At 40.0% G+C, this 20649-nt stretch overlaps 2 protein-coding genes and 1 long non-coding RNA gene across 8 annotated transcripts; 2 read left to right on the top strand and 1 right to left on the bottom strand.

The window, feature by feature from the left end:
• Nucleotides 1–3997: 3997 nt before the first annotated feature.
• Nucleotides 3998–5126, bottom strand: LOC149713593 (uncharacterized). Its single transcript, XM_089843899.1, has 2 exons — nucleotides 5096–5126; nucleotides 3998–5013 (listed from the first exon to the last, which is right to left on the bottom strand). The coding sequence occupies exons 1-2, from the start codon at nucleotides 5120–5122 to the stop codon at nucleotides 4519–4521; spliced, it is 522 nt and encodes a 173-aa protein (XP_089700025.1). The 5' UTR covers nucleotides 5123–5126; the 3' UTR covers nucleotides 3998–4518.
• Nucleotides 5127–6608: 1482 nt separating this feature from the next.
• Nucleotides 6609–14256, top strand: LOC149713592 (uncharacterized). 6 transcript variants are annotated; one of them, XM_089849045.1, is made up of 8 exons: nucleotides 6609–7174; nucleotides 7257–8406; nucleotides 8470–8611; nucleotides 8670–9419; nucleotides 9474–9986; nucleotides 10044–10325; nucleotides 10387–10446; nucleotides 11689–14256. In XM_089849045.1, exons 2-8 carry the CDS (start codon nucleotides 8101–8103, stop codon nucleotides 11745–11747), a joined length of 2112 nt encoding a protein of 703 aa, XP_089705171.1. In that variant the 5' UTR covers nucleotides 6609–7174; nucleotides 7257–8100; the 3' UTR covers nucleotides 11748–14256. The 6 variants fall into 6 exon arrangements, 2 of the variants coding, with proteins under 2 accessions (XP_089705171.1, XP_089705170.1); XR_016371447.1 differs by having other exon boundaries at nucleotides 6613–7174; nucleotides 10387–12040; nucleotides 12110–14256; XR_016371446.1 differs by having other exon boundaries at nucleotides 6613–7174; nucleotides 10387–12286; nucleotides 12367–14256.
• A 1299-nt stretch (nucleotides 14257–15555) lies between these two features.
• Nucleotides 15556–16159, top strand: LOC149713591 (uncharacterized). The gene is made up of 2 exons (XR_016371451.1): nucleotides 15556–15840; nucleotides 15909–16159. It is a non-coding gene; the product is annotated as an uncharacterized LOC149713591 (long non-coding RNA).
• The last annotated feature ends 4490 nt before the right edge of the window (nucleotides 16160–20649 follow it).

The raw sequence follows: 20649 nt of genomic DNA, 5'->3' as shown, positions 1-20649 counted from the left end.
CAACAAAATTTAATGTAAAAGGTATAATTTTAAATGAAACTTACTCAATAGTATACAGTGTGGAAGAGATCAGAACAACACCTACCTTTGTGGAAAACCCCCAAAACCCCTGACGGACTACTTCACTGCAGTACATTTTCGAGCTCGAATACAGGGTGTGACATGTGTCATTGTATGCAAATGAGAACGTGCAACAAGTATCATAGTGAATATCGTTTAATGATACGCACTTTGAAACGTTAAAGACCTACGATTAAGCTTAGGAACTAAGGCATCACACTACAAATTAAAGGGCTGTTTGGTAAACCCATCAGCGTAAATGTTCGATGTGCCTACCGTCGTGGTGTAGGCACTCTTCAAGACGATTGTCCATGCCTTGTATTACGTTTTCTAACATTTGAGGAGTGATTCGTTCAATTGCGCTTCGAATTCTGGCCTTCAAGTCGTCTACATTTAAAGGTTCTGTTGCATACACCTTCCCCTTAACATATCCCTATAAGAAAAAATCAAGTGGGGTTAGGTCAGGGGATCTTGCTGGCCACGGAATTGGTCCACCTCTACCGATCCAACGGTTTGGAAAGTGCTCAGTTAGCCATTGGCGAACATTGACCGCCCAATGTGGTGGCGCACCATCCTGCTGGAACCACAAGTCCCGCATCACTGCTAATGGTAATGCGTCTATCGCATCACTAAACTCGTGGCGCAGGAAGTGCAAATACCTGTCATCAGTAATGTTGTCCTCGAAGAAGAAAGGTCCGATGATTCTGTTCCCCAGAATGCCACACCAAACATTTATCTTCCATCGAATTTGATGGTAATGTTGCCGTAACCAGTATGGATTTCGTTGGGTCCAGTAATGTAAGTTATGTCAGTTTACCGTACCATCCCTGTGAAATGTCGCCTCATCAGAAAAAAGAACCTTTCTTAAGAACAATGGATCGGCTTCAATTTGCTCGCGCATGGTAAGACAGAAGTCTTGACGTCTTAGGTAGTCATCGTCCGTTAAGGCTTGATGGAGGTGGATATGATATAGGGCCGGTAGTGTAAAATGGCAAGAACGGTTGAATGGCTTAGACCAACCTCTTCTCCGACCGCTCTACTACTAGTATGAGGATTGGCTTCAAAACGTGCTAGGATGTCGACTTTCCTATCATGATTACCAATTATACGGTCTCTTCTACGTTGACGGTCTTGCACGACGAAACTCCCGAAATCTCGTAGGTTGTCTCTAATATTCGTGAAGGTTCTTCGAACCGGCCTTCGTCGGTTTGGGAAGCGTTCGGCATAAAGCAATGCCGCTTGTTGAACGTTACCGCGACATTCACCCAATGTCAGAACACCCAATTTTTCTCGGTTGGAGTAGGCTGCCATTCGTCTACGACACAGGACTTACAACGTTTATACGAACTAAGCTGCTAGTAACGACGCGTACGTTTGATTGAATAATGTGCCGAATTCTCAGTGCCGCGGAAAATTCTGACCTTCGTAACCTCGTATGGATTCCTTATCTAAGTAGGCCAAAGCCACGAGTTTAGTGATGCGATAGACGCATTACCATTAGCAGTGATGCGGGGCCTGTGGTTCCAGCAGGATGGTGCGCCACCACATTGGGCGGTCAATGTTCGCCAATGGCTAACTGAGCACTCTCCAAACCGTTGGATCGGTAGAGGTGGATCAATTCCGTGGCCAGCAAGATCCCTTGACCTAACCCCACTTGATTTCTTCTTATGGGGATATGTTAAGGGGAAGGTGTTTGCAACAGAACCTTTAAATGTAGACGACTTGACGGCCAGAATTCGAAGTGCAATTGAACGAATCACTCCTCAAATGCTAGAAAACGTAATACAAGGCATGGACAATCGTCTTGAAGAGTGCCTACACCACGACGGTAGGCACATCGAACATTTAAGCTGATGGGTTTTACCAAACAGCCCTTTAATTTGTAGTGTGATGCCTTAGTTCCTAAGCTTAATCGTAGGTCTTTAACGTTTCAAAGTGCGTATCATTAAACGATATTCACTATGATACTTGTTGCACGTTCTCATTTGCATACAATGACACATGTCACACCCTGTATACGAGCTCGAAAATGTACTGGAAAGAATCATGTTACATTACTGAAGTATAGTCTCATCCTTCTGGTTTAATATATTTTGCTTTAACATTAACAATATAACAGAAATTGGTCTCTACAAATATATGGGAAATTCTGTGACCAGTCACTTTGCGTTTCAACCATCGCAAAACTTAAGGGACCAGTCATTAGCTTTGCCATTTTTGCAATCGACCAGGACCAGATTGGAGCCAAACCCGTGTATAGCGCTGATACAAGTACCGGTCAATTTGGATTGAATTTTAACTTCGACATCACGCCGTCCTGGTAGTAGTGACCACACATTATCCTCTGACCCTGGATATTTGACTAGAATAACTTCGTTGCCAATTTTTCTGGACCTATCTCGAACTTCCAAATATTTCACGTCATGTTCGGTCATTCCTTTGTAAATTTTCATAATTCGGTAATCGCCCTTGTCATTTTGTTGAAAAAAGAAGCTCTGGCGGTCTTCGCAAATGCTATCGTAGAGCATCGGAGTGGTTTTATCCATAAGCCTATAGTCCCATGATTTTATGGTTATACCCAAGTTGTTTGAGGTCGAGATGATCCTGTAGGGACTTTCGCTGTTTAGTTTCTTCGGTATAAATGAGATTGATTTAATTTCACGTCTTTCATATTGGTATTCATGGGACTGAGAAACGAAAACTTTTCGAGATCCAGGTTTAATGTCCACCATTTCCGTAACTTCATACGTTGTTTCATCGACTCGAATTGCTGACGAAACATTAATTCTTGCTTCTTCCATTTTTGAATATTGTTCGTTATCGAGATATAATATTATCTCTCCGTGGTAGGCCGTAAGGTTTTCATAGGAAATTACAACTTGCCGAGCTCCAAAAATGCCGAAATTTACAGGAGAACCGTAGTTATATAATTCACTAAAATCTGTAACATTAATGGCATCTTTATCAAGGTTGACTCTCTGAGATTGCTCGGTTGTTGGCGGTGTTGTTCCGAAAACGGTTGTTGTAAACGCAAAGAGTGTCTGAAATACATCACTTGTTTTAGATCAGATATTTTTTACTTTATAGACCACTCCAGTAAAGAGAAGGAAACACCACAGGGGCTGGGTATGTCACCTTGTTTTATTTCCACTGGCGCAAAGAAGCAACTACCGCTAGAGGCATTAACGCGAGTTGGCTTGCCTCCCGTAAGACGTGTAGTCATTACTCTGGCAGGGATAGATTTAATTTTAGAAGCAGGAATGGAGAACGGTAAGTATTTACTTCAGTCCGACTCATAGCCCACCCAGTATAGAGCCCCTCCCTCCAACCAACACGTAACGAAAAGTTTCAATTATCTCATTGGCTGATTTAAACTACGTTTTGATGACGTTGCTGACGGGGACGGCGAAAAATACGTAATTCCTTTTCACCTCTGTCGCTATGACCCACCTCTTCTTTCATACCCCCCTCCGTCCCGTGGAAGGGGGTCCGGGACTTTGACGCGCGCCCACATTACTCTGTTCTCCATTCCTACTTCTAAAATTAAATCTATCCCTGGTGAGAACTAATGAGGCAACTGGGGAACGTAAGGCATACAAGTATGACTTGGAATGCATACAGCTAAATGGAATGATTGTGTCCCATCTTCATTTCCATGCGGGTTTTGGGCCGGGTTTGAGAACTTACTATCCGACACGCCTAACATCTTTCTAACGGCGATTTCATTGGTTCTATGGTAGCAATGCTAGTTGCAAGGCGCGTGCAATTATATTATAAATTCGCCAAGTAAAATTTGTCATACATAATGATTAATCTAGCTCTTGCCACAAAATCCGCCTACATACACGTTGAGTGAAAATAGCTACACGCAATGATTCATATTAGCTGTATGCATTCCTGGTATAACTTTTTTTTAAATGAAAATATTTAAAACGTGTTAGATATCTAGTGTTAAATTTTATTACTTTTATATATTTTCTTTAACATAAACAGTATAACTGAAAGTTCTCATTATTTTTATCTCTACAAATGTATGTGGAAGTCACTAAGCGTTTCAGTCATCGCAAAATTGTAGTTTCCAGATGTTTTCTTTGCCACCATAACAATTAACCATGACCAGATTGGAGCCAAATCCGTGTAAGGCGCTGATACAAGTACCGGTCAGTTTGGACTGAATTTTAACGGCGCTATCACCATATCCAGGTAATAGTGACCAAACATTATCCTCGTTCCCTGGATAGTGGACTAAAACAACTTCGTTGCCAATTTTTACGGACCCATCTCGAACTTCCAAATATTTTCCATCAGAACTACCTTTTGTTAGTCCTTGGTAAATTCTGTATTCACCCTTTGCGTTCCGTTCAAAATGGAACTGTTCCTGATATTGGCAAGTGTCATTGTGATGCATCAGTACCACTTTATCTTCAAGAGAGTAACTCCAATGTTTCTTAATCAACACTAAGCCTGCAGCCTGCGAGATAATTCTGTAGGATTTTCGGCGTTCAGTTTCTTCGGTATGAACGAAATCGATTCGATTTTAAATTTGTAAGTCTCCGTATTTTGTTTTTCGTCGAGCTTTTCGTAGTTTGCGTACGTGGGTACAGTTACGAAAACTCTATTCAACCAAGGTTCAATGTTTACCATTTCTGTTACTTCGTAAGTTGTTTCATCGATTGCAATTGCTGATGAAAAATAAATTAGTGCGATGTGCCTTTTATTACTATGGGAGGCACCGACATGTAATGTTATAGCTCCCTCGTTGGTCGTAAGGTTTTTATAGGAAATTACAACTTGCCGGGCTCCAAAAGCACCGAAATGTACAAGACAGCCGTCTTTGCAAAATTTATTGTCAGTGCAAGTAACATTAATGGCGTCTGTATCAAGGTTGACTCTCTGAGACTGTTCAGTTGCTGTTGTTCTTCCCAATACGGTTGTTGTAACCACAAACAGTGTCTGAAATGATACGCGAGGTACATTCGTTTATGTAATTTCACATTTTTAACTTCATCAAATTAGAGTTTTCCAGTTTTCTTACCAGGATTTTGAAGACGACCATTTTCATTCGGGTATCAATTACGAATAACTCCTTAATGTTGACTTTAATTTATATATAATATGAATTTTTATCAATCAACGATAAGAGTAATGCAGTGCACAAAGAAGTATGAGAAATTAACAAGAATTTCCCGATAACATTTCCAAGAAAATCAAATTAAAATATAGAAATACGATAAAATAGACGTAGTTGAATCTGTCTGTCTGATAGTGACGCTCTTCCGGCGTTTAACCTTCCAAGCATGATGATTATTATGTTTTAGAATATCATTTAAGGATAATTAAGATACGAGATTGACTTCCACGAATTAAAAAAAAAACATTTCTTAGTGTTTAGCTTCAGCTTTAGAGCGAATTAAGCCGCGTTTACACGAGACACTTCGGAACCGTTTTCGAAAATAATATTTGCATTTCCTCGTGAAAGATCTCTGGTTTTAACAGCGTAATATTATTTCTTTGTACATTCCAAAACGGTTTAAAACGGTTTCAAAGTGTCTCGTGTAATTGTATCACTTTACATGCCATGTACCAAACTTTCACACTATTTTCTTAAACAAATCAAACCCTTGTAAATCCGACAAACCACTACCATTAAATGGACGGGACAGGAACCTGAACCTTAAAACTTCAGGGGGCGCCGCCTGCCACACGTCTATTGCTTTTTATTCGGCGGCGACCCCTGAAGTTTTAAGGTTCAGGGTTCTGTCCCGTCCATGTAATGGTAGTGGTTTGTCGGATTTACAAGGGTTTGATTTGTGTAAGAAAATAGTGTGAAAGTTTGGTACATGGCATGTAAAGTGATGCACTCTTACTCCAATGCTTGATGTACATGTTTCAAACTTAACACCAAGAAATCTAAAACTAAAGATAAACTTAATAATTTCACGAAAGTCTTTGGTTTGTACTTTGTAGTCACTTAACCGCGATAGTAATCACATTGAAGTTATTTAACATCGGTTTCAACTTTGTTTGTTTTAACCAAATAGTGTAACATTTTATTTACATTGTTAATCACATTCGCTTTATATTGAATTATTTAGCATCGCTTTCAAGTGTATTTTAACTAAATAGTGTAACGTTTTATTTGCATTGTTAGTCACATTCCCTTTATATTGAAATTAAGTGGGATCACGTGATTCTTATTTGCATTGTAACTCATTTTACATCGTGGTTTAATGACATTAACGTTTAAGAAACGTTTTTATGCCTCAGTTTAGTACTTTGACAAGATTCTGATCTGCTTTTTACTCGATTTAGATCACATTCAAATGAAATTTTTTCGTTTCACATCAGTTTTAACCGCACTTTAGTAGTTAACAAAACTTTGAACCACTATTTTCTAGTTCTTTAATTTTTGTTTTCATTTGAGTTTTCATCGTTTCTGGGAAATATGTATGTGCCCTATCTAAATTTATACTTTACTCTGAATGGGCGTATAAACACCAAGACGATGTATATTCACAAATAGATTGAAAATAAATAAAAATTCACTTATTGTTGTTTGAAATAAAAAGAATTCTAAGATTTGATATAGATTAGACACATTCGGAGTTGGAGCGTACACATGCTTATCACGATTAAAATGTCACGTGGGGTTTGACGAGTAGTGGGAAATACAATCTACGCGCGGAGCTGGTGGAAAATACCACACACTCGGCGTAAGGTCGACGAAACCCGGGTAAATCATACAAAGATAAGCCAACTGGAATAAAACGGGGTTAGACGAGTGAATAGATCACTCTTCAAGATGTTCCTCTGCGAGAAATGTACAGCTTCCTTCACATGCAAACGGAGCCTAGATCGACACACGCGCATTGTATATATGGTAATGTGAAATTTAACTGTAACTTCTGCGGCAAAGAATTTGCACGTCGGGATATTTTGATTCGACACCAACGGAAATTTAAACACGACGAGTTCGGGGTAAACTTAAACCCCACGCGGGGTACGTCACCACAACCCGGATCGTCGCACTGTATTTCCCCGCCAAATTCTCCCGTAAAGAGGGCCTCTTCACCCACGTTGGTGGGAATACCGAAAAAGCGTTGAGTGGAAAATGGTAAGTTTATATAATTTAGATTATGTAAATTCGCGAACCCTATCCTCTCCAATTGAAAAACTTACATTAAATGTATGTTTAGGTCCAGAAATACTACTCTCACAAGATGACGAAGAACTTAACACCTTTATGGAGAAATGGGAGGGTGAACAAAAAGAGTATGAACTCTCGTCTCAAGATGATGTTGGGCTGGACGAGTTCATGACCAGTTGGGAGGTTCAACAAGACCCTCCAGAAGTTAATAATGAACCAGAAATCGAGGAACTAAACGCGCTCGAGGATGCCGTTTTTTTAGATCGACTTACCGCGCCGGAAGGTGTTACAGATCCCGTATTGTTCTTAAATGAACACCATCATAAACTGCAAACGTACCTCAGAAACAAACTGAGAAAAAAAGAGGAATAAAATGGTACATGGTGGTGCGCGCACGATACACGCGGGAACTCGGGAATACGGATACAGACGTCGAAACTAGTCCGTACTTCCGTGGGTTCACACACGCAACTCTAACACCCGAGGTTATCCCCCGACAGCTAGACTTAAGTCGGGAGAAATTAGCTGAAAGTATGAGCAATTTCGAATCGATGGGAAGTGGCTGGGTTTTGGACCGTATTCTATACGTCCAAATCAACATAATTCAATACCTGCCACTCGTGGGCGGTACATATTTTCAATTACCACCCATAATTGAAAATAAAAATGCTACTGTAAACGTGGACCCAGGGAATCCACTCGACAACAAGTGTTTCTTGTGGTCAATTTTGGCCAAGTTACATCCCGCGACCAACCATCCTAGTCGAATCACTCATTATAGACCATATGAGGACGAACTGAAGTGTCCGACATTACATTCCCCTTCGAGTTGGACTCATATAACCTTAAGATATTCGAGGAAAAGAATAACCTCTCCTTAAATATTTTCGCTTATGAAAAGGGGTATTTCCCACGTGAGTGAGAAAAAAGTCCCCGAAGCGCGACAAATTGATTTGCTATTGGTTTCAAATGGTGAATCAAAACATTATGTATTAATCCATCACATAAGTCGACTTCTAAGCGACTTCACGAAACACAAAGAAACAGCCTATTATTGTCGGTATTGCTTGAAGAGAAGCAGCATGGAAGAAGTACACAATAACCATGTGCGAGAGTGTAATGTGCATGATCCACAACGCGTAATAATGCCACACGATGAACCCATTTTAAAGTTTAGTAACTTTGGATGGAATCAAATGGTAATATGCGAGATACGTTTTATTTTAACGAGGGATATATCATAATATTTGTTACATAAACAGGTTCCATATATCATCGTTGCTGATTTCGAATCTCTTTTACCTAAAGTCTCAACGTGTCTGCCGGACTCGAAACTGTCGTCAACTACGACATTAGCGTTACATGTAGCGTGTGGGTTTTCATACGCTATTGTCGGTCCAACTGGTGAGTTCAAAACCGTGAATCACGTGTCCTATTATCTAACATATTTGATTATTCGCAGGAAATCTCGTCAAGCATGAGACGTACAGAGGGGGAGATGGAGCTTTGAAATTTCTGAAAATGCTTTTGGGTGAAGCTGATGATATCGCCGAAATGTTGAAGGAAAATATTCCCATGCAACTTTCTGCGGATGAAGAAATCACATTCCAAACTTCAACGCACTGTTACGTTTGCGAGGAACCATTTATTGGAAAGATGGTCAAAACACGTGACCACGACCACTACACCGGGGTATTCAACCCAGACGAGGTCAAGTTACTTCTTAGGAAGGGTGTTTACCCGTACACCTACATGGATTCGGAGAAGTGCTTCGACGAGAGGCAACTACCGCCAATTGAGTGCTTCCACAACGACCTCACGGACGAACCCTTGGCCCAGGAAGATTACGCCCACGCTCAAAACGTGTGGCAATCTTTTAACATACAAAATCTGGGAGAGTATCACGATCTGTACGTGTTGTCCGACACACTCCATCTAGCCGATGTGTTCCACAATTTTCGCAAAATGTGTATGACATCCTATCGACTCGACCCGGCCCATGCTTATACCCTACCAGGTTTTGCATGGAGTGCCGCCCTTTGTAAAACGAAGGTACGCTTAGACTTTCTTCTGAATGAGGATATGCACTTATTCATCGAAAAGGGGATTAGGGGAGGTGTCTCGATGATAAGTCATCGGTTTGCAGCAGCCAACAACAAATATCTAGAATCACACGACGAATCGAAGCCTAGTAGTTACATCTGCTACCTAGGTAAGAAATTTTAGAATAACATCAACGAAACAAACTAATAACTAACATTCATAGATTGTAACAACTTGTACGGTACCGTCATGTGCGACGCCCTACCGGTGAAGAACTTCCGATGGATTGAACCAAATCCGAACTCTGAAACCGAAATTCTACGTTGTTCCGACACCTCACCAGAAGGTTTCATAGTTGAGGCGGACCTCGCATACCCGGAGGACTTGCACAACGATCATAATTGTTACCCATTGGCACCAGAATCAATGACAATCAAACCCGAGATGCTCTCCGAATATTCAAAGGACCAGATGACCTCGCTCAGCATAAAAATCAAGGATTCACTGCCGAAATTAGTCCCCAACCTTTTCAATAAGGAACGATACGTCGTTCACTACCGTAATTTGAAGTATTACGTATCAAAGGGGTTAAAAATCACCAAGATTCATCGGATTTTGAAGTTCGAGCAGGGTGCCTGGTTGAAGGAATATATTAACTTCAATACGGAGAAAAGAAAACTAGCAACAGACGATTTCGAAAAAGATCTATATAAATTAATGACAAATGCTGTCTTTGGTACGTAATTAACTTAATTAACAAAATTAAAAAATAAAAATAAAAATAATTTTTCAGGTAAAACCATGGAAAACTTGAGAAATCGTCAAGATTTCAAACTAGTTACGACACCCGAGAAGGCGGTTAAAAAGGCCTCATCTCCCGCCTTTAAGAAGTTTACCATCTTTCACAATGAGTTGGTCGGTATTCACTTGACCAAAAAGAAGTTGGTCCTAAACCGCCCCATCTACACGGGGTTCGTTATTCTGGACTTATCTAAACTTCTGATGTACCAATTTCATTACGATGTAATCCAGAGACGATATGGAGAGAGCGCGAAATTACTTTTCACAGATACTGGTATGAGGTTTTTAAGGTGTTAACCCGATTTTAAACTAATCTAGCCTGTAATTACTGACAGCCTCACGTACTGCATTGAAACCCCTGACCTATACGCCGATTTCGCCGCCCAAGCGGACATGTACGACTTTTCTGGCTACTCTCGCGATCAGTGGCGCCGCTAGAAACTTTTGCGGGGTAAGCGGTATTTTGTGTATGGGCCCCCTACCCAGCCGTGATCCATGCGTGGTGAAAACGGGGGTAAATCTAAGGTGCACCGCGGTGCCTGAGCGCTGAGGATGACAGAGATAGGGCGAGGAGGTCAATCCCCCCTGCGCAAAGGATGTGCGTCCTAAAACTAAACGCACCGAAAATTGTTTTTACTACCCCCCCTATTTTCCCATTTTTCGGCGGATTTTATAAAGCGCGTTTCTATCTCCCTCTTTCTCTCCTCTTCGTATTTACTATTTCGAAATAAGAAGTAACAGTAGAGAGTTTAAGTTGCAATACGTGTAAGGTTCTACAGTGCATTGGACAAATGCACCGTAGAAGCCTAAAAGTAGTGCAGCATAAACTCTCTAATAATAATCCTCGAGTCAGCGCCGTCCCGTTGACGATCCTTATCAGTACACAAAAAAGTAACACAATAGAGCTGGTCGAAGTGAAAAGTGCTCGGTTTAGCTACCTCTTTCGCTTCCAATAAATTCCTACCAGAAGGAGGTTTCGATCAAGTGAAAGTATTTTCGCCTCTCACTTCTAGGCCCGGTAGGACTAAAGTCCCCATCCCCAAAGCGCATTCTTTACTAACCTAACCCGATCCCATTATGATAGCGATAAAAGTCGGCCAAACCTGTAATAGCCACCGCGGTATTCCACCTGCGACTCCAGGACTAAATTTTGAATATTTTCAGTAAAATCGTATTTTTGTAAATGAGGCCCTTCCTCCAAAATTAGGCCCCCTTCAAAATTTGAAGTAAGCAGTCGCTTACCGCGATTACCTCTGGCGGCGCCACTGCTCGCGATCACCCGCTTTTTAGTGATGCGAACAAGAAAAATTTGGAAAATTCAAAGACGAGCTAGATGGTACACCGATCGAACAGTTTTGTGGTCGAAGACCCAAAATGTATAGTATATTATCTGCAAAGGGCGAAAAGAAGACTTGTAAAGGTGTATGCAAGCGTGTGGTCAAGACGAATGTTCGCCATGAACAATACCGCGATTGTCTGTTTAACAAGATAAATTCGTTTTTAAACTTTCACCACACTAGAATTGAACTGATTTGAATTCCGAGTTTTTATTTTTCTTCTAGATATCCCTTATCTTATCTTAGTGTTTGTGATAAAATTGAACTGATTTGAATTCCGAGTTTTTATTTTTCTTCTAGATATCCCTTATCTTATCTTAGTGTTTGTGTCACAAACTAAACTGGTTTTGGACTTGTAAACCTGTCTTATTTCCAACCCTGGTTTGTGATAAAATTAAACTTCTCGAAAGTTCCAGCGTCACTGGTGCCATCGGCTCCCCCCTCGCACCGCTCGCACCGCATGCGGTGCGTGCACCGCCCCTGCCTTCCACAGTGCTTGGCCTGGGAGCCCCATATTAACCCTACTAGAGAAATAACAAAAACTAACTTTTAAAGTGATTTCGTAATACTTAAAAGAAACGCGGGGTAATTATTTTATAAGACATTTTCATTGCATTTCCATGCAGCTGCCATTTTCCGAAGAAGGCCACAGGTAGACCAAACTTTCATAATTATTGAATATCCAATACTTGAAAGTAACTTGGAAGCAAATTTTTAAAAGCTGCTATAAAAATATATAACATGATGAAGCACCGCCCGCTAGACGACGTTGTCGACGCGGTGGAGAATAACGATTATAGTGTCTGGAATTTTCTCTCACCTAGGCGTATAATATATAATTCAGTTGAGTGGTTCTCCCGCCAAACTGTCAGCCACGAAATTGCCTTCCTTATCAAGGGTAAATTAGATCCTAAGCTTTCACTCTCCCTCAACGCGCAACCCTTTTAAACCAAAAGAGAGTGCTGCCTCTTTCTACAGCAAACGAGAACATAAACAGGAATAGAAAGTAACCTCGACATCGATAGTCAACTATGTTCAATTGGAAATGGAAAAGAAAGAAAATCAACTTTACATTGATATTGCTTGATAGTTTTATCAGGGATAGATTTAATTTTAGAGGTAGGAATGGAGAACAGAGTAATCTGGGCGCACGTCAAAGTCCCGGACCCCCTTCCAAGGAACGGAGGCGTAAAAAAGAAGAGGCTGGTCATAGCGACAGAGGTAAAATGGAATTACGTATTTTTGCCGTCCCCCCGTGTTGGAGGGAGGGGCTCTATACTGGGCTATGAGTCGGACTGAAGAAAATACTAGCTGTTCTCCATTCCTACTACTAAAATTAAATCCATCCCTGGTAACATCAAAGCCGTTTTGAAAACTAGCCAAAAATTTAAAATAGTTAACATTTTCCGATAAATTATCAAAGTTTTACGAGTTAATGTTTCCCGTCATTGCTTCTTATCAAGACTTTTTTTCCTTCGCCTTCCAAGCCTCAAAATAAAGTTGGCATTTTCGTTCCTTTAAAGGCCGAAATTTTAGACCTCAAAGTGGCTCAAACGTTCAAAGGTACCAAATACAAATTATAGTACTGTTTTAAATCTCGATTCCCCCACTCAGGGTCTTCAAGTTTATTTAGAAATTTTCTTAAACATTAAGAACTTTAGTATATTTAAAATAATGATTGTAAAAGATGAGAGCTCAATTCTTGGGTTTAAAGCGGGTATTTCAGAAAATGGAGCTTTGTCAAATTCATTCCAAGAAGCAGAAAACCGGCTCACCACCAGTTGGATCCTAACAAAAACTACTTAATTTTTAAAAATATGTAGTATTCAAGGAAAACACGTTCAACCGCATAAAAATATTAGGCCTACGCCTACGAATTTCTTACAATTCCATAAAGCTCACCAACCAATTTTCTGAAATGTGTCGCGAACTCTATATATTGGTTTTCTTCAAAAAAGGAGTCTTAGGCTAATTACGAAACAGGTAAAATTTATATTAATGTTTTCTTATCCGCCATTTTGTACCTCTCCTTCGACTCAAAAAGATATTCTCTCTGTTCAAGAGAGATACAGAGGGGAGGAGTGGGAGTGATGCAATTGCCATGGCAACGAAGATCGGCGTCTAGTTAAGAGTGGCACGAACGTGGGAAAAGATGGAAAGGGGTCTTTAGTTCGTGGAATATCGTTGGTTCGATGAGTCCCTCTCGAAATTCCGTCTACGGAACAGGAGGCTGCAGCGATATCGAATTGGTCTCTACCAGAATTTTAATAGCTTCGTACTACCCTCCTATGAATCCTTCCCTTTTAGCGAACTGTTAATTTAAAAAAAAATAAATATATTTATTAATAACTAGCTAAGGTATTCCCAGCGCTGCTCGGAGGTTTTTAAAGACTGTACCACCCTACACTTAAAGGGTTTGGGAATTTACAATTTCATATCATATTTTAGCACGAAAGTGGTATTATATTACACTTTCAAGTCTCTACTTTCAAAATATAAAGTTTTTAATATAATTGAACCAAAGTTTCTATTTTTAAAATCCATTGGAAAATCATGAAAACTCAGTTTCGATATATCAGTAATTTTGTCTTGTCAGCTTGTTCGGCTGTTTTATGACATCACTATGACGTTGAGGAAAAAAGCGCGGGAAACCTATACGCGCGAGCGCGAGGTATACGCGTCTCGAGCTCTGTCCATGCGTCTCCCCTCTGGGTCAAAAACAAGATCTCGCGTGTGTGACGTCAGAAACAAGAAAACGTTGTAGCCTTTCTTAAAAAGTGGATTTTAAATAATTTCATATGAAGCATTTTCAAATGCGTATTGCCATATATGCAGAAATCGGAGAATTAAAAGCTTGATATTTTTGAATTCACAGTAATTAATTCTATCTTTTGCTATATAAATCAGAGGTTTTTCAAACGAAGCTTTTCATACCCTTTAATTGTATTAATGCAATTCGTATGAAATATCCCCGTGACGCTGTTTTTAAAGGCCAGTTTTTACAACCACGTGTCATGACGTCAACTAGATCATGGTTGTTGAAGGTCTGATCGTAGTCGTGAACATTCAGTTTCAATATAAAGATGCTTATTTAGGAGTTACTCGTAAAGCTAAAACGGAAAGGTCTATAGATTTGATCGTTCTTTACAGTCTTAAAACGAGCATTGGGGAACTCGAGTAAACCACTTCTAAAACCTTCTCATTAGTGTTACTGATGTCAGTTTGCTTAAATTAGGTAACAAAAAAAGTTTCGGAAATATATACATAAGAATAAATGGATTTTTAAAATGTGTTTAGTGGATAACCTAAATAGTTCCAAACTACTAATACTAGTTTTCCATTCGGGTTAATAGATTGAAACTGTGAGTCCTACAACATTTCTAGCGATTTTCATGTAAAGTACTAGATTCTAAGGGAAACCCTTTTCGTGAAGCTAAAGCGAATAGTTTCCAATCCTCTATGAATGTTTTATGAGATCCAATGTTCTATTCTATTACGTTCAATTTATCTCAAACAAACGTGTGTGTATCGAAAAATCTGAGAATTGAAATGTATTGAAATTGAGGTTTATTGTCTATAAAAAAGTTGCAAAACATTTTACGAGATTATACACATGGAGCACATTTAAAATACAAAGTATCATGAGAATAAGATATAAATTAAATAGTAACGCGGACAACTTTAAATGGGAAATGAAGTAAGTAAATCATTGATTGTTTTTTAGCCACATCGTAGTATACGATGAGGCTCTTATAGTCTGTCAAACGAAAGAAGAGCCCTGAGAAATTCGTCCAAATTGATGTCGCCACCATCGACCCCACAGTACTTTATCAACTTGTTTTGTTTTGTCAATAGTCGTCTGTAATATAGTCTGCTATAAACAGATAGGCTTAACCGCAATAGAACCAATACATTTTGCAATATATATTTAATATGTTTATGTTTCATGGTTTTTACGATCATCGAGTATTAAAGAATATAAAACAAAATTAACGACAAGACACCAGTTTTATCTTTGTTGAACTAGCATTGCAATATATTTTAATGACATAATAGCAGACTATATTACAGACGACTATTGACAAAACAAAACAAGTTGATAAAGTACTATGGGGTCGATGGTGGCGACACCAATTTGGACAAATTTCTCAGGGCTCTTCTTTCGTTAGACCAGGGGTAAATAACGAAAGGAGTTAGAGACGCTAGCTTCCGTAGTGTAGAATACAGTGGGACCTTGAAACGTCATAGAATTTGTAACTAACGTAGTGCCATCTTTGGAACTGTATTGTAAATAAGACCAGAACCTTAAAAGTTTTGCCTTAAAATCTCGCACCGCAAGGTATTCTGGGTAAAGTAAAATGGCGGGTGTCGATGTTGTGAAGTCGTCTCATAAATCAACCCAATATAGTTATTATATTCAATCGCGAGTAAACAGCGATTTAAAGAAGAAAGGTAAGTCAACAATTTGCAATTTGAAGCCGGGGAAATCCTCAAAATGTGTTCAAACATTTTGCCGTAAGTGCGCGGTTACAGAGTCGGCCCAGTGAGCTAAGGCTTAGTGATTTTTCCGAGTCAGTGCCAGTGGGAACTGTGGGATCAGGATCATCGACTGTATCTGTGACTAAAGAAATTAAAACAACTAAAACTGTATTGAAGGATGCAAAAACGACTTTAATTCCATTTCATTATCGAAAAAGGAATTTACCAACTTTAAGATTGCATGTTTCTAATTCAAGTGCACCTTAATGAATAAACTTTACTCTAAGCCTAATTGTCACTTAGTCGTAAGCAGACGAACACTAGCAGACGAAAGTAGCAGACGAAAACTAGCAGACAGGAGGAAATCGATATCCCAGCATGACTTTCGAAACTTTGCTGCCACGCTATTGGTTGGAAAATATCATACTTATTTTGAATTATAGACGGCGCGACCGAGGCGTTTTCTCTTTTCTGTGTCTACGTTTGAAAGTCCCACTGTATTCTACACTACGGAAGCTAGCGTCTCTAACTCCTTTCGTTATTTACCCCTGGTTAGACAGACTATTGTTTGATCTGCCCTGTTGTCATTCTCGTAGTAGTAGTGCCAGAGTCCTACCTTTGGCAGTATCGTTCGTCATTTTTGAACGTCTAGATAAAATATTTTTCTTTTTAGTTAACGTTACAGTTCACAGGTGCAGTTTTAAACTAGATACAGGGAAGAGATTATATTTTTTAAATTCTCTTCCTCCACGGAGAATCGAACCGCGGACCTATCGCTCGCCAGCCCAGTACTAAGCAGTCTCGCCTAAAACCGCTTGCTTAGAAACGCTCGCGAATAGAGGACTAGTCTCGGAGAGTTTGTCAGAGACAGGGTCCCCTTCCTCTCTCTCTATCTCTTCAACTAGGAGTCATGATCTTATTTGAGGCCAGGAGATATAACTTCGCGGCAGGAGAGGCAAAAAGTATATTATATAAATTTTAACCGACCAGGAAATAGTTTTTCCAATTGATCTCGTTGTTCTAATTTACGTACTTTACGATCATACGATGTGGCTAATATTTTTGTCTTGACAAACTTGTTTTTCCTCTTATATTTTTAAACATTTAGTAACCATCTATAATATGCAGTCGGGTTAGTTTTTTTACATCAGGTAAATTGTCCGAAAAAATATTAAAAACATTAGCAAAGGAATTGCAAGTAGATTAATCGATAAATTACGAATGTAAAATGTATATGGATTACGTAAATTTTTAGGGACCGAAAAATTAGGATCATTTAATAGAGTCGAGAGCGGAAGAATGTTGTGAACTAATTTATGAATAAAAGTAACACGATTTATACGGATGCAGTCAGTAATTTTGAGGAGATCAAGGATAGTCAATACAAGTTCATAATTATACTGAGCCTTAGATAAAAAGTGTCTATGACTAAATTCTATAAATTCGCGCTGTACACCTTCTACCTTGTTTAGGAGGTATTGGCCACAGCCACCCCAGGCAACCCAACCAAACAGCAACCTTGAACGAACAAGGCTTAAGTATAGGATGCGTCAGTGACGAAGAGATTTTAGCTGACGACTTAGCTTAAGCGAAATCGCTAAGGAACGACGACATATGCTAACAGTCTTGGTGACGTGACTAGAAAAATACAGGGTGTTTCGGAGAAGTCTGGCACAAATTAACAGGCGTGTTCTTCGGGTCAAAAGAAGTCAAAAATGTTCTATGAACTTTTGGGTGAAAGCCCCCCGTTTCAGAGTTATGTACTCTCCAAAGTTGGCCTTAAAACAATGGAATTTTGCCGATATGTGGAACTGGTATTATGCCTTTGGACAAATTGTTTTCTAATTTACCATAAGCTTATGTACGAAGAAATTAACAGCTAGTGAAGTGGTTTAAAGGGCCGCTAACATTATTCGTTCTCGTATTAATAACGTTTTTACAAAAATATTAATCCCAAACAAATTTATTGCACCTTAAACGCCAGTTACTTGTTTAATTAGACTTTTTGTTTTATGTTCCTTCGGTTACAAAACATCAGCATTTACAAAAATTGTTCAAAATGACCTCCTTCAACGTTTAAGCAAACTTGCGCGCGTCTATTAAACGACTCGCGAACACGTTCGAAGATTCCTGGCGTGTTGCGGATGTTATCACACCCATCAATTATTCTTTGTCTTAAGTCCTGGACATCTCGAACTTCACTACGGTACACCAAGTCTTTCAAATGGCCCCACAGGAAAAAATCACATGGGTTGAGATCCGGCGATCTTGCTGGCCAATCAATAGCTCCGCCTCGACCTATCCACCTCAAAGGGAATTCGACATCAAGATGCTGTCTTACTCGAAGGCTAAAGTGTGGCGGTGCCCCATCGTGCATGAACCACATTCTTTGTCGGAGGTCCAACGGTACGTCTTCGAGAAGGTCTGGTAAATTGTCCTGCAAAAATCTCAAGTATGCCTCCCCATTTAACCTTGGTTGCATAAAAAAGGGTCCAATTAACCAATCGCCTACAATTCCGCACCACACGTTCAAACTAAACTGCACCTGATGTGCCCTTACGCGTGTCGCGTGTGGGTTTCTTTGGCTCCACTCGTGCTGGTTGTGCAAATTAATTACACCGCCACGCGAAAAATTGGCTTCGTCAGAGACCAGCAAAATACGTGGAAAGTCCAAGTCTATTACTTGTGCCAAAAACCACTGGCAGAAAGCTACTCTTCTTGGACAGTCACCTTCGTTTAAAGCTTGTACTTTTTGTAAATGGTATGGGTGGAACTGGTGTCCACGAAGGATTTTCCAAACGAGTACATGATTTACACCTAATTGGCGGCCAATGATCCTGGTGCTGGTTGTAGGATCTTCCTCAAAAATAGTTAGTACATTGTCTTCAATGTCCTCGGGTACAATCTGCGGGCGAACTTCAGGGCCTGACGGTTGTAGCTTACCGGTTTCTCTCAAACGTCTGTCAACAGCACTAAACGTTTGCCGATTCGGAACTTGTCGTTCAGGAAAGTGCTCCTGGTACAAGCGCCGAGCTTCAACCCCATTGCCTTGAGCCAATCCGTACATCAGATGCATATCTGAATACTCTGCATTCGTGAAGTAGACCATTATTTGTTTTAGAGAAGCTACCAAATTCGCATTTAAAAAGTAAAGCACATTAAATTCGATTGACCTTTACTCAAGCTTAAGTAGTGAAATTAAAAAACAAATTACGCTGCGTTGGATAAAACAATCGGAATGTTTTTTTAAGAATCACAACTACTTAAGCTTGAGTAAAGGAAAATCGAATTTAATGTGCTTTACTTTTTAAATGCGAATTTGGTAGCTTCTCTAAAACAAATAATGGTCTACTTCACGAATGCAGAGTATTCAGATATGCATCTGATGTACGGATTGGCTCAAGGCAATGGGGTTGAAGCTCGGCGCTTGTACCAGGAGCACTTTCCTGAACGACAAGTTCCGAATCGGCAAACGTTTAGTGCTGTTGACAGACGTTTGAGAGAAACCGGTAAGCTACAACCGTCAGGCCCTGAAGTTCGCCCGCAGATTGTACCCGAGGACATTGAAGACAATGTACTAACTATTTTTGAGGAAGATCCTACAACCAGCACCAGGATCATTGGCCGCCAATTAGGTGTAAATCATGTACTCGTTTGGAAAATCCTTCGTGGACACCAGTTCCACCCATACCATTTACAAAAAGTACAAGCTTTAAACGAAGGTGACTGTCCAAGAAGAGTAGCTTTCTGCCAGTGGTTTTTGGCACAAGTAATAGACTTGGACTTTCCACGTATTTTGCTGGTCTCTGACGAAGCCAATTTTTCGCGTGGCGGTGTAATTAATTTACACAACCAGCACGAGTGGAGCCAAAGAAACCCACACGCGACACGCGTAAGGGCACATCAGGTGCAGTTTAGTTTGAACGTGTGGTGCGGAATTGTAGGCGATTGGTTAATTGGACCCTTTTTTATGCAACCAAGGTTAAATGGGGAGGCATACTTGAGATTTTTGCAGGACAATTTACCAGACCTTCTCGAAGTTGGACCTCCGACAAAGAATGTGGTTCATGCACGATGGGGCACCGCCACACTTTAGCCTTCGAGTAAGACAGCATCTTGATGTCGAATTCCCTTTGAGGTGGATAGGTCGAGGCGGAGCTATTGATTGGCCAGCAAGATCGCCGGATCTCAACCCATGTGATTTTTTCCTGTGGGGCCATTTGAAAGACTTGGTGTACCGTAGTGAAGTTCGAGATGTCCAGGACTTAAGACAAAGAATAATTGATGGGTGTGATAACATCCGCAACACGCCAGGAATCTTCGAACGTGTTCGCGAGTCGTTTAAAAGACGCGCGCAAGTTTGCTTAAACGTTGAAGGAGGTCATTTTGAACAATTTTTGTAAATGCTGATGTTTTGTAACCGAAGGAACATAAAACAAAAAGTCTAATTAAACAAGTAACTGGCGTTTAAGGTGCAATAAATTTGTTTGGGATTATTATTTTTGTAAAAACGTTATTAATACGAGAACGAATAATGTTAGCGGCCCTTTAAACCACTTCACTAGCTGTTAATTTCTTCGTACATAAGCTTATGGTAAATTAGAAAACAATTTGTCCAAAGGCATAATACCAGTTCCACATATCGGCAAAATTCCATTGTTTTAAGGCCAACTTTGGAGAGTACATAACTCTGAAACGGGGGGCTTTCACCCAAAAGTTCATAGAACATTTTTGACTTCTTTTGACCCGAAGAACACGCCTGTTAATTTGTGCCAGACTTCT

This window comes from Phalangium opilio, unplaced genomic scaffold, assembly GCF_054372755.1.
Source record: "Phalangium opilio isolate 3A_F unplaced genomic scaffold, DU_Popi_V2 ptg000009l_1, whole genome shotgun sequence".
NCBI lineage: Eukaryota > Metazoa > Arthropoda > Arachnida > Opiliones > Phalangiidae > Phalangium > Phalangium opilio.
This window is presented reverse-complemented; position numbering and strand designations above follow the sequence as displayed.

Coding starts and splice junctions, on each gene's coding strand:
- LOC149713593 (XM_089843899.1), bottom strand. CDS start 5,122: ATGAAAATGGTCGTCTTCAAAATCCTG. Junction 5,014..5,095: donor TGGTCGTCTTCAAAATCCTG/GTAAGAAAACTG, acceptor GTATCATTTCAG/ACACTGTTTGTGGTTACAAC.
- LOC149713592 (XM_089849044.1), top strand. CDS start 8,101: ATGAAAAGGGGTATTTCCCACGTGAGTGAGAAAAAAGTCCCCGAAGCG. Junction 9,987..10,043: donor AATGACAAATGCTGTCTTTG/GTACGTAATTAA, acceptor ATAATTTTTCAG/GTAAAACCATGGAAAACTTG. Junction 10,326..10,386: donor ATTACTTTTCACAGATACTG/GTATGAGGTTTT, acceptor AATTACTGACAG/CCTCACGTACTGCATTGAAA.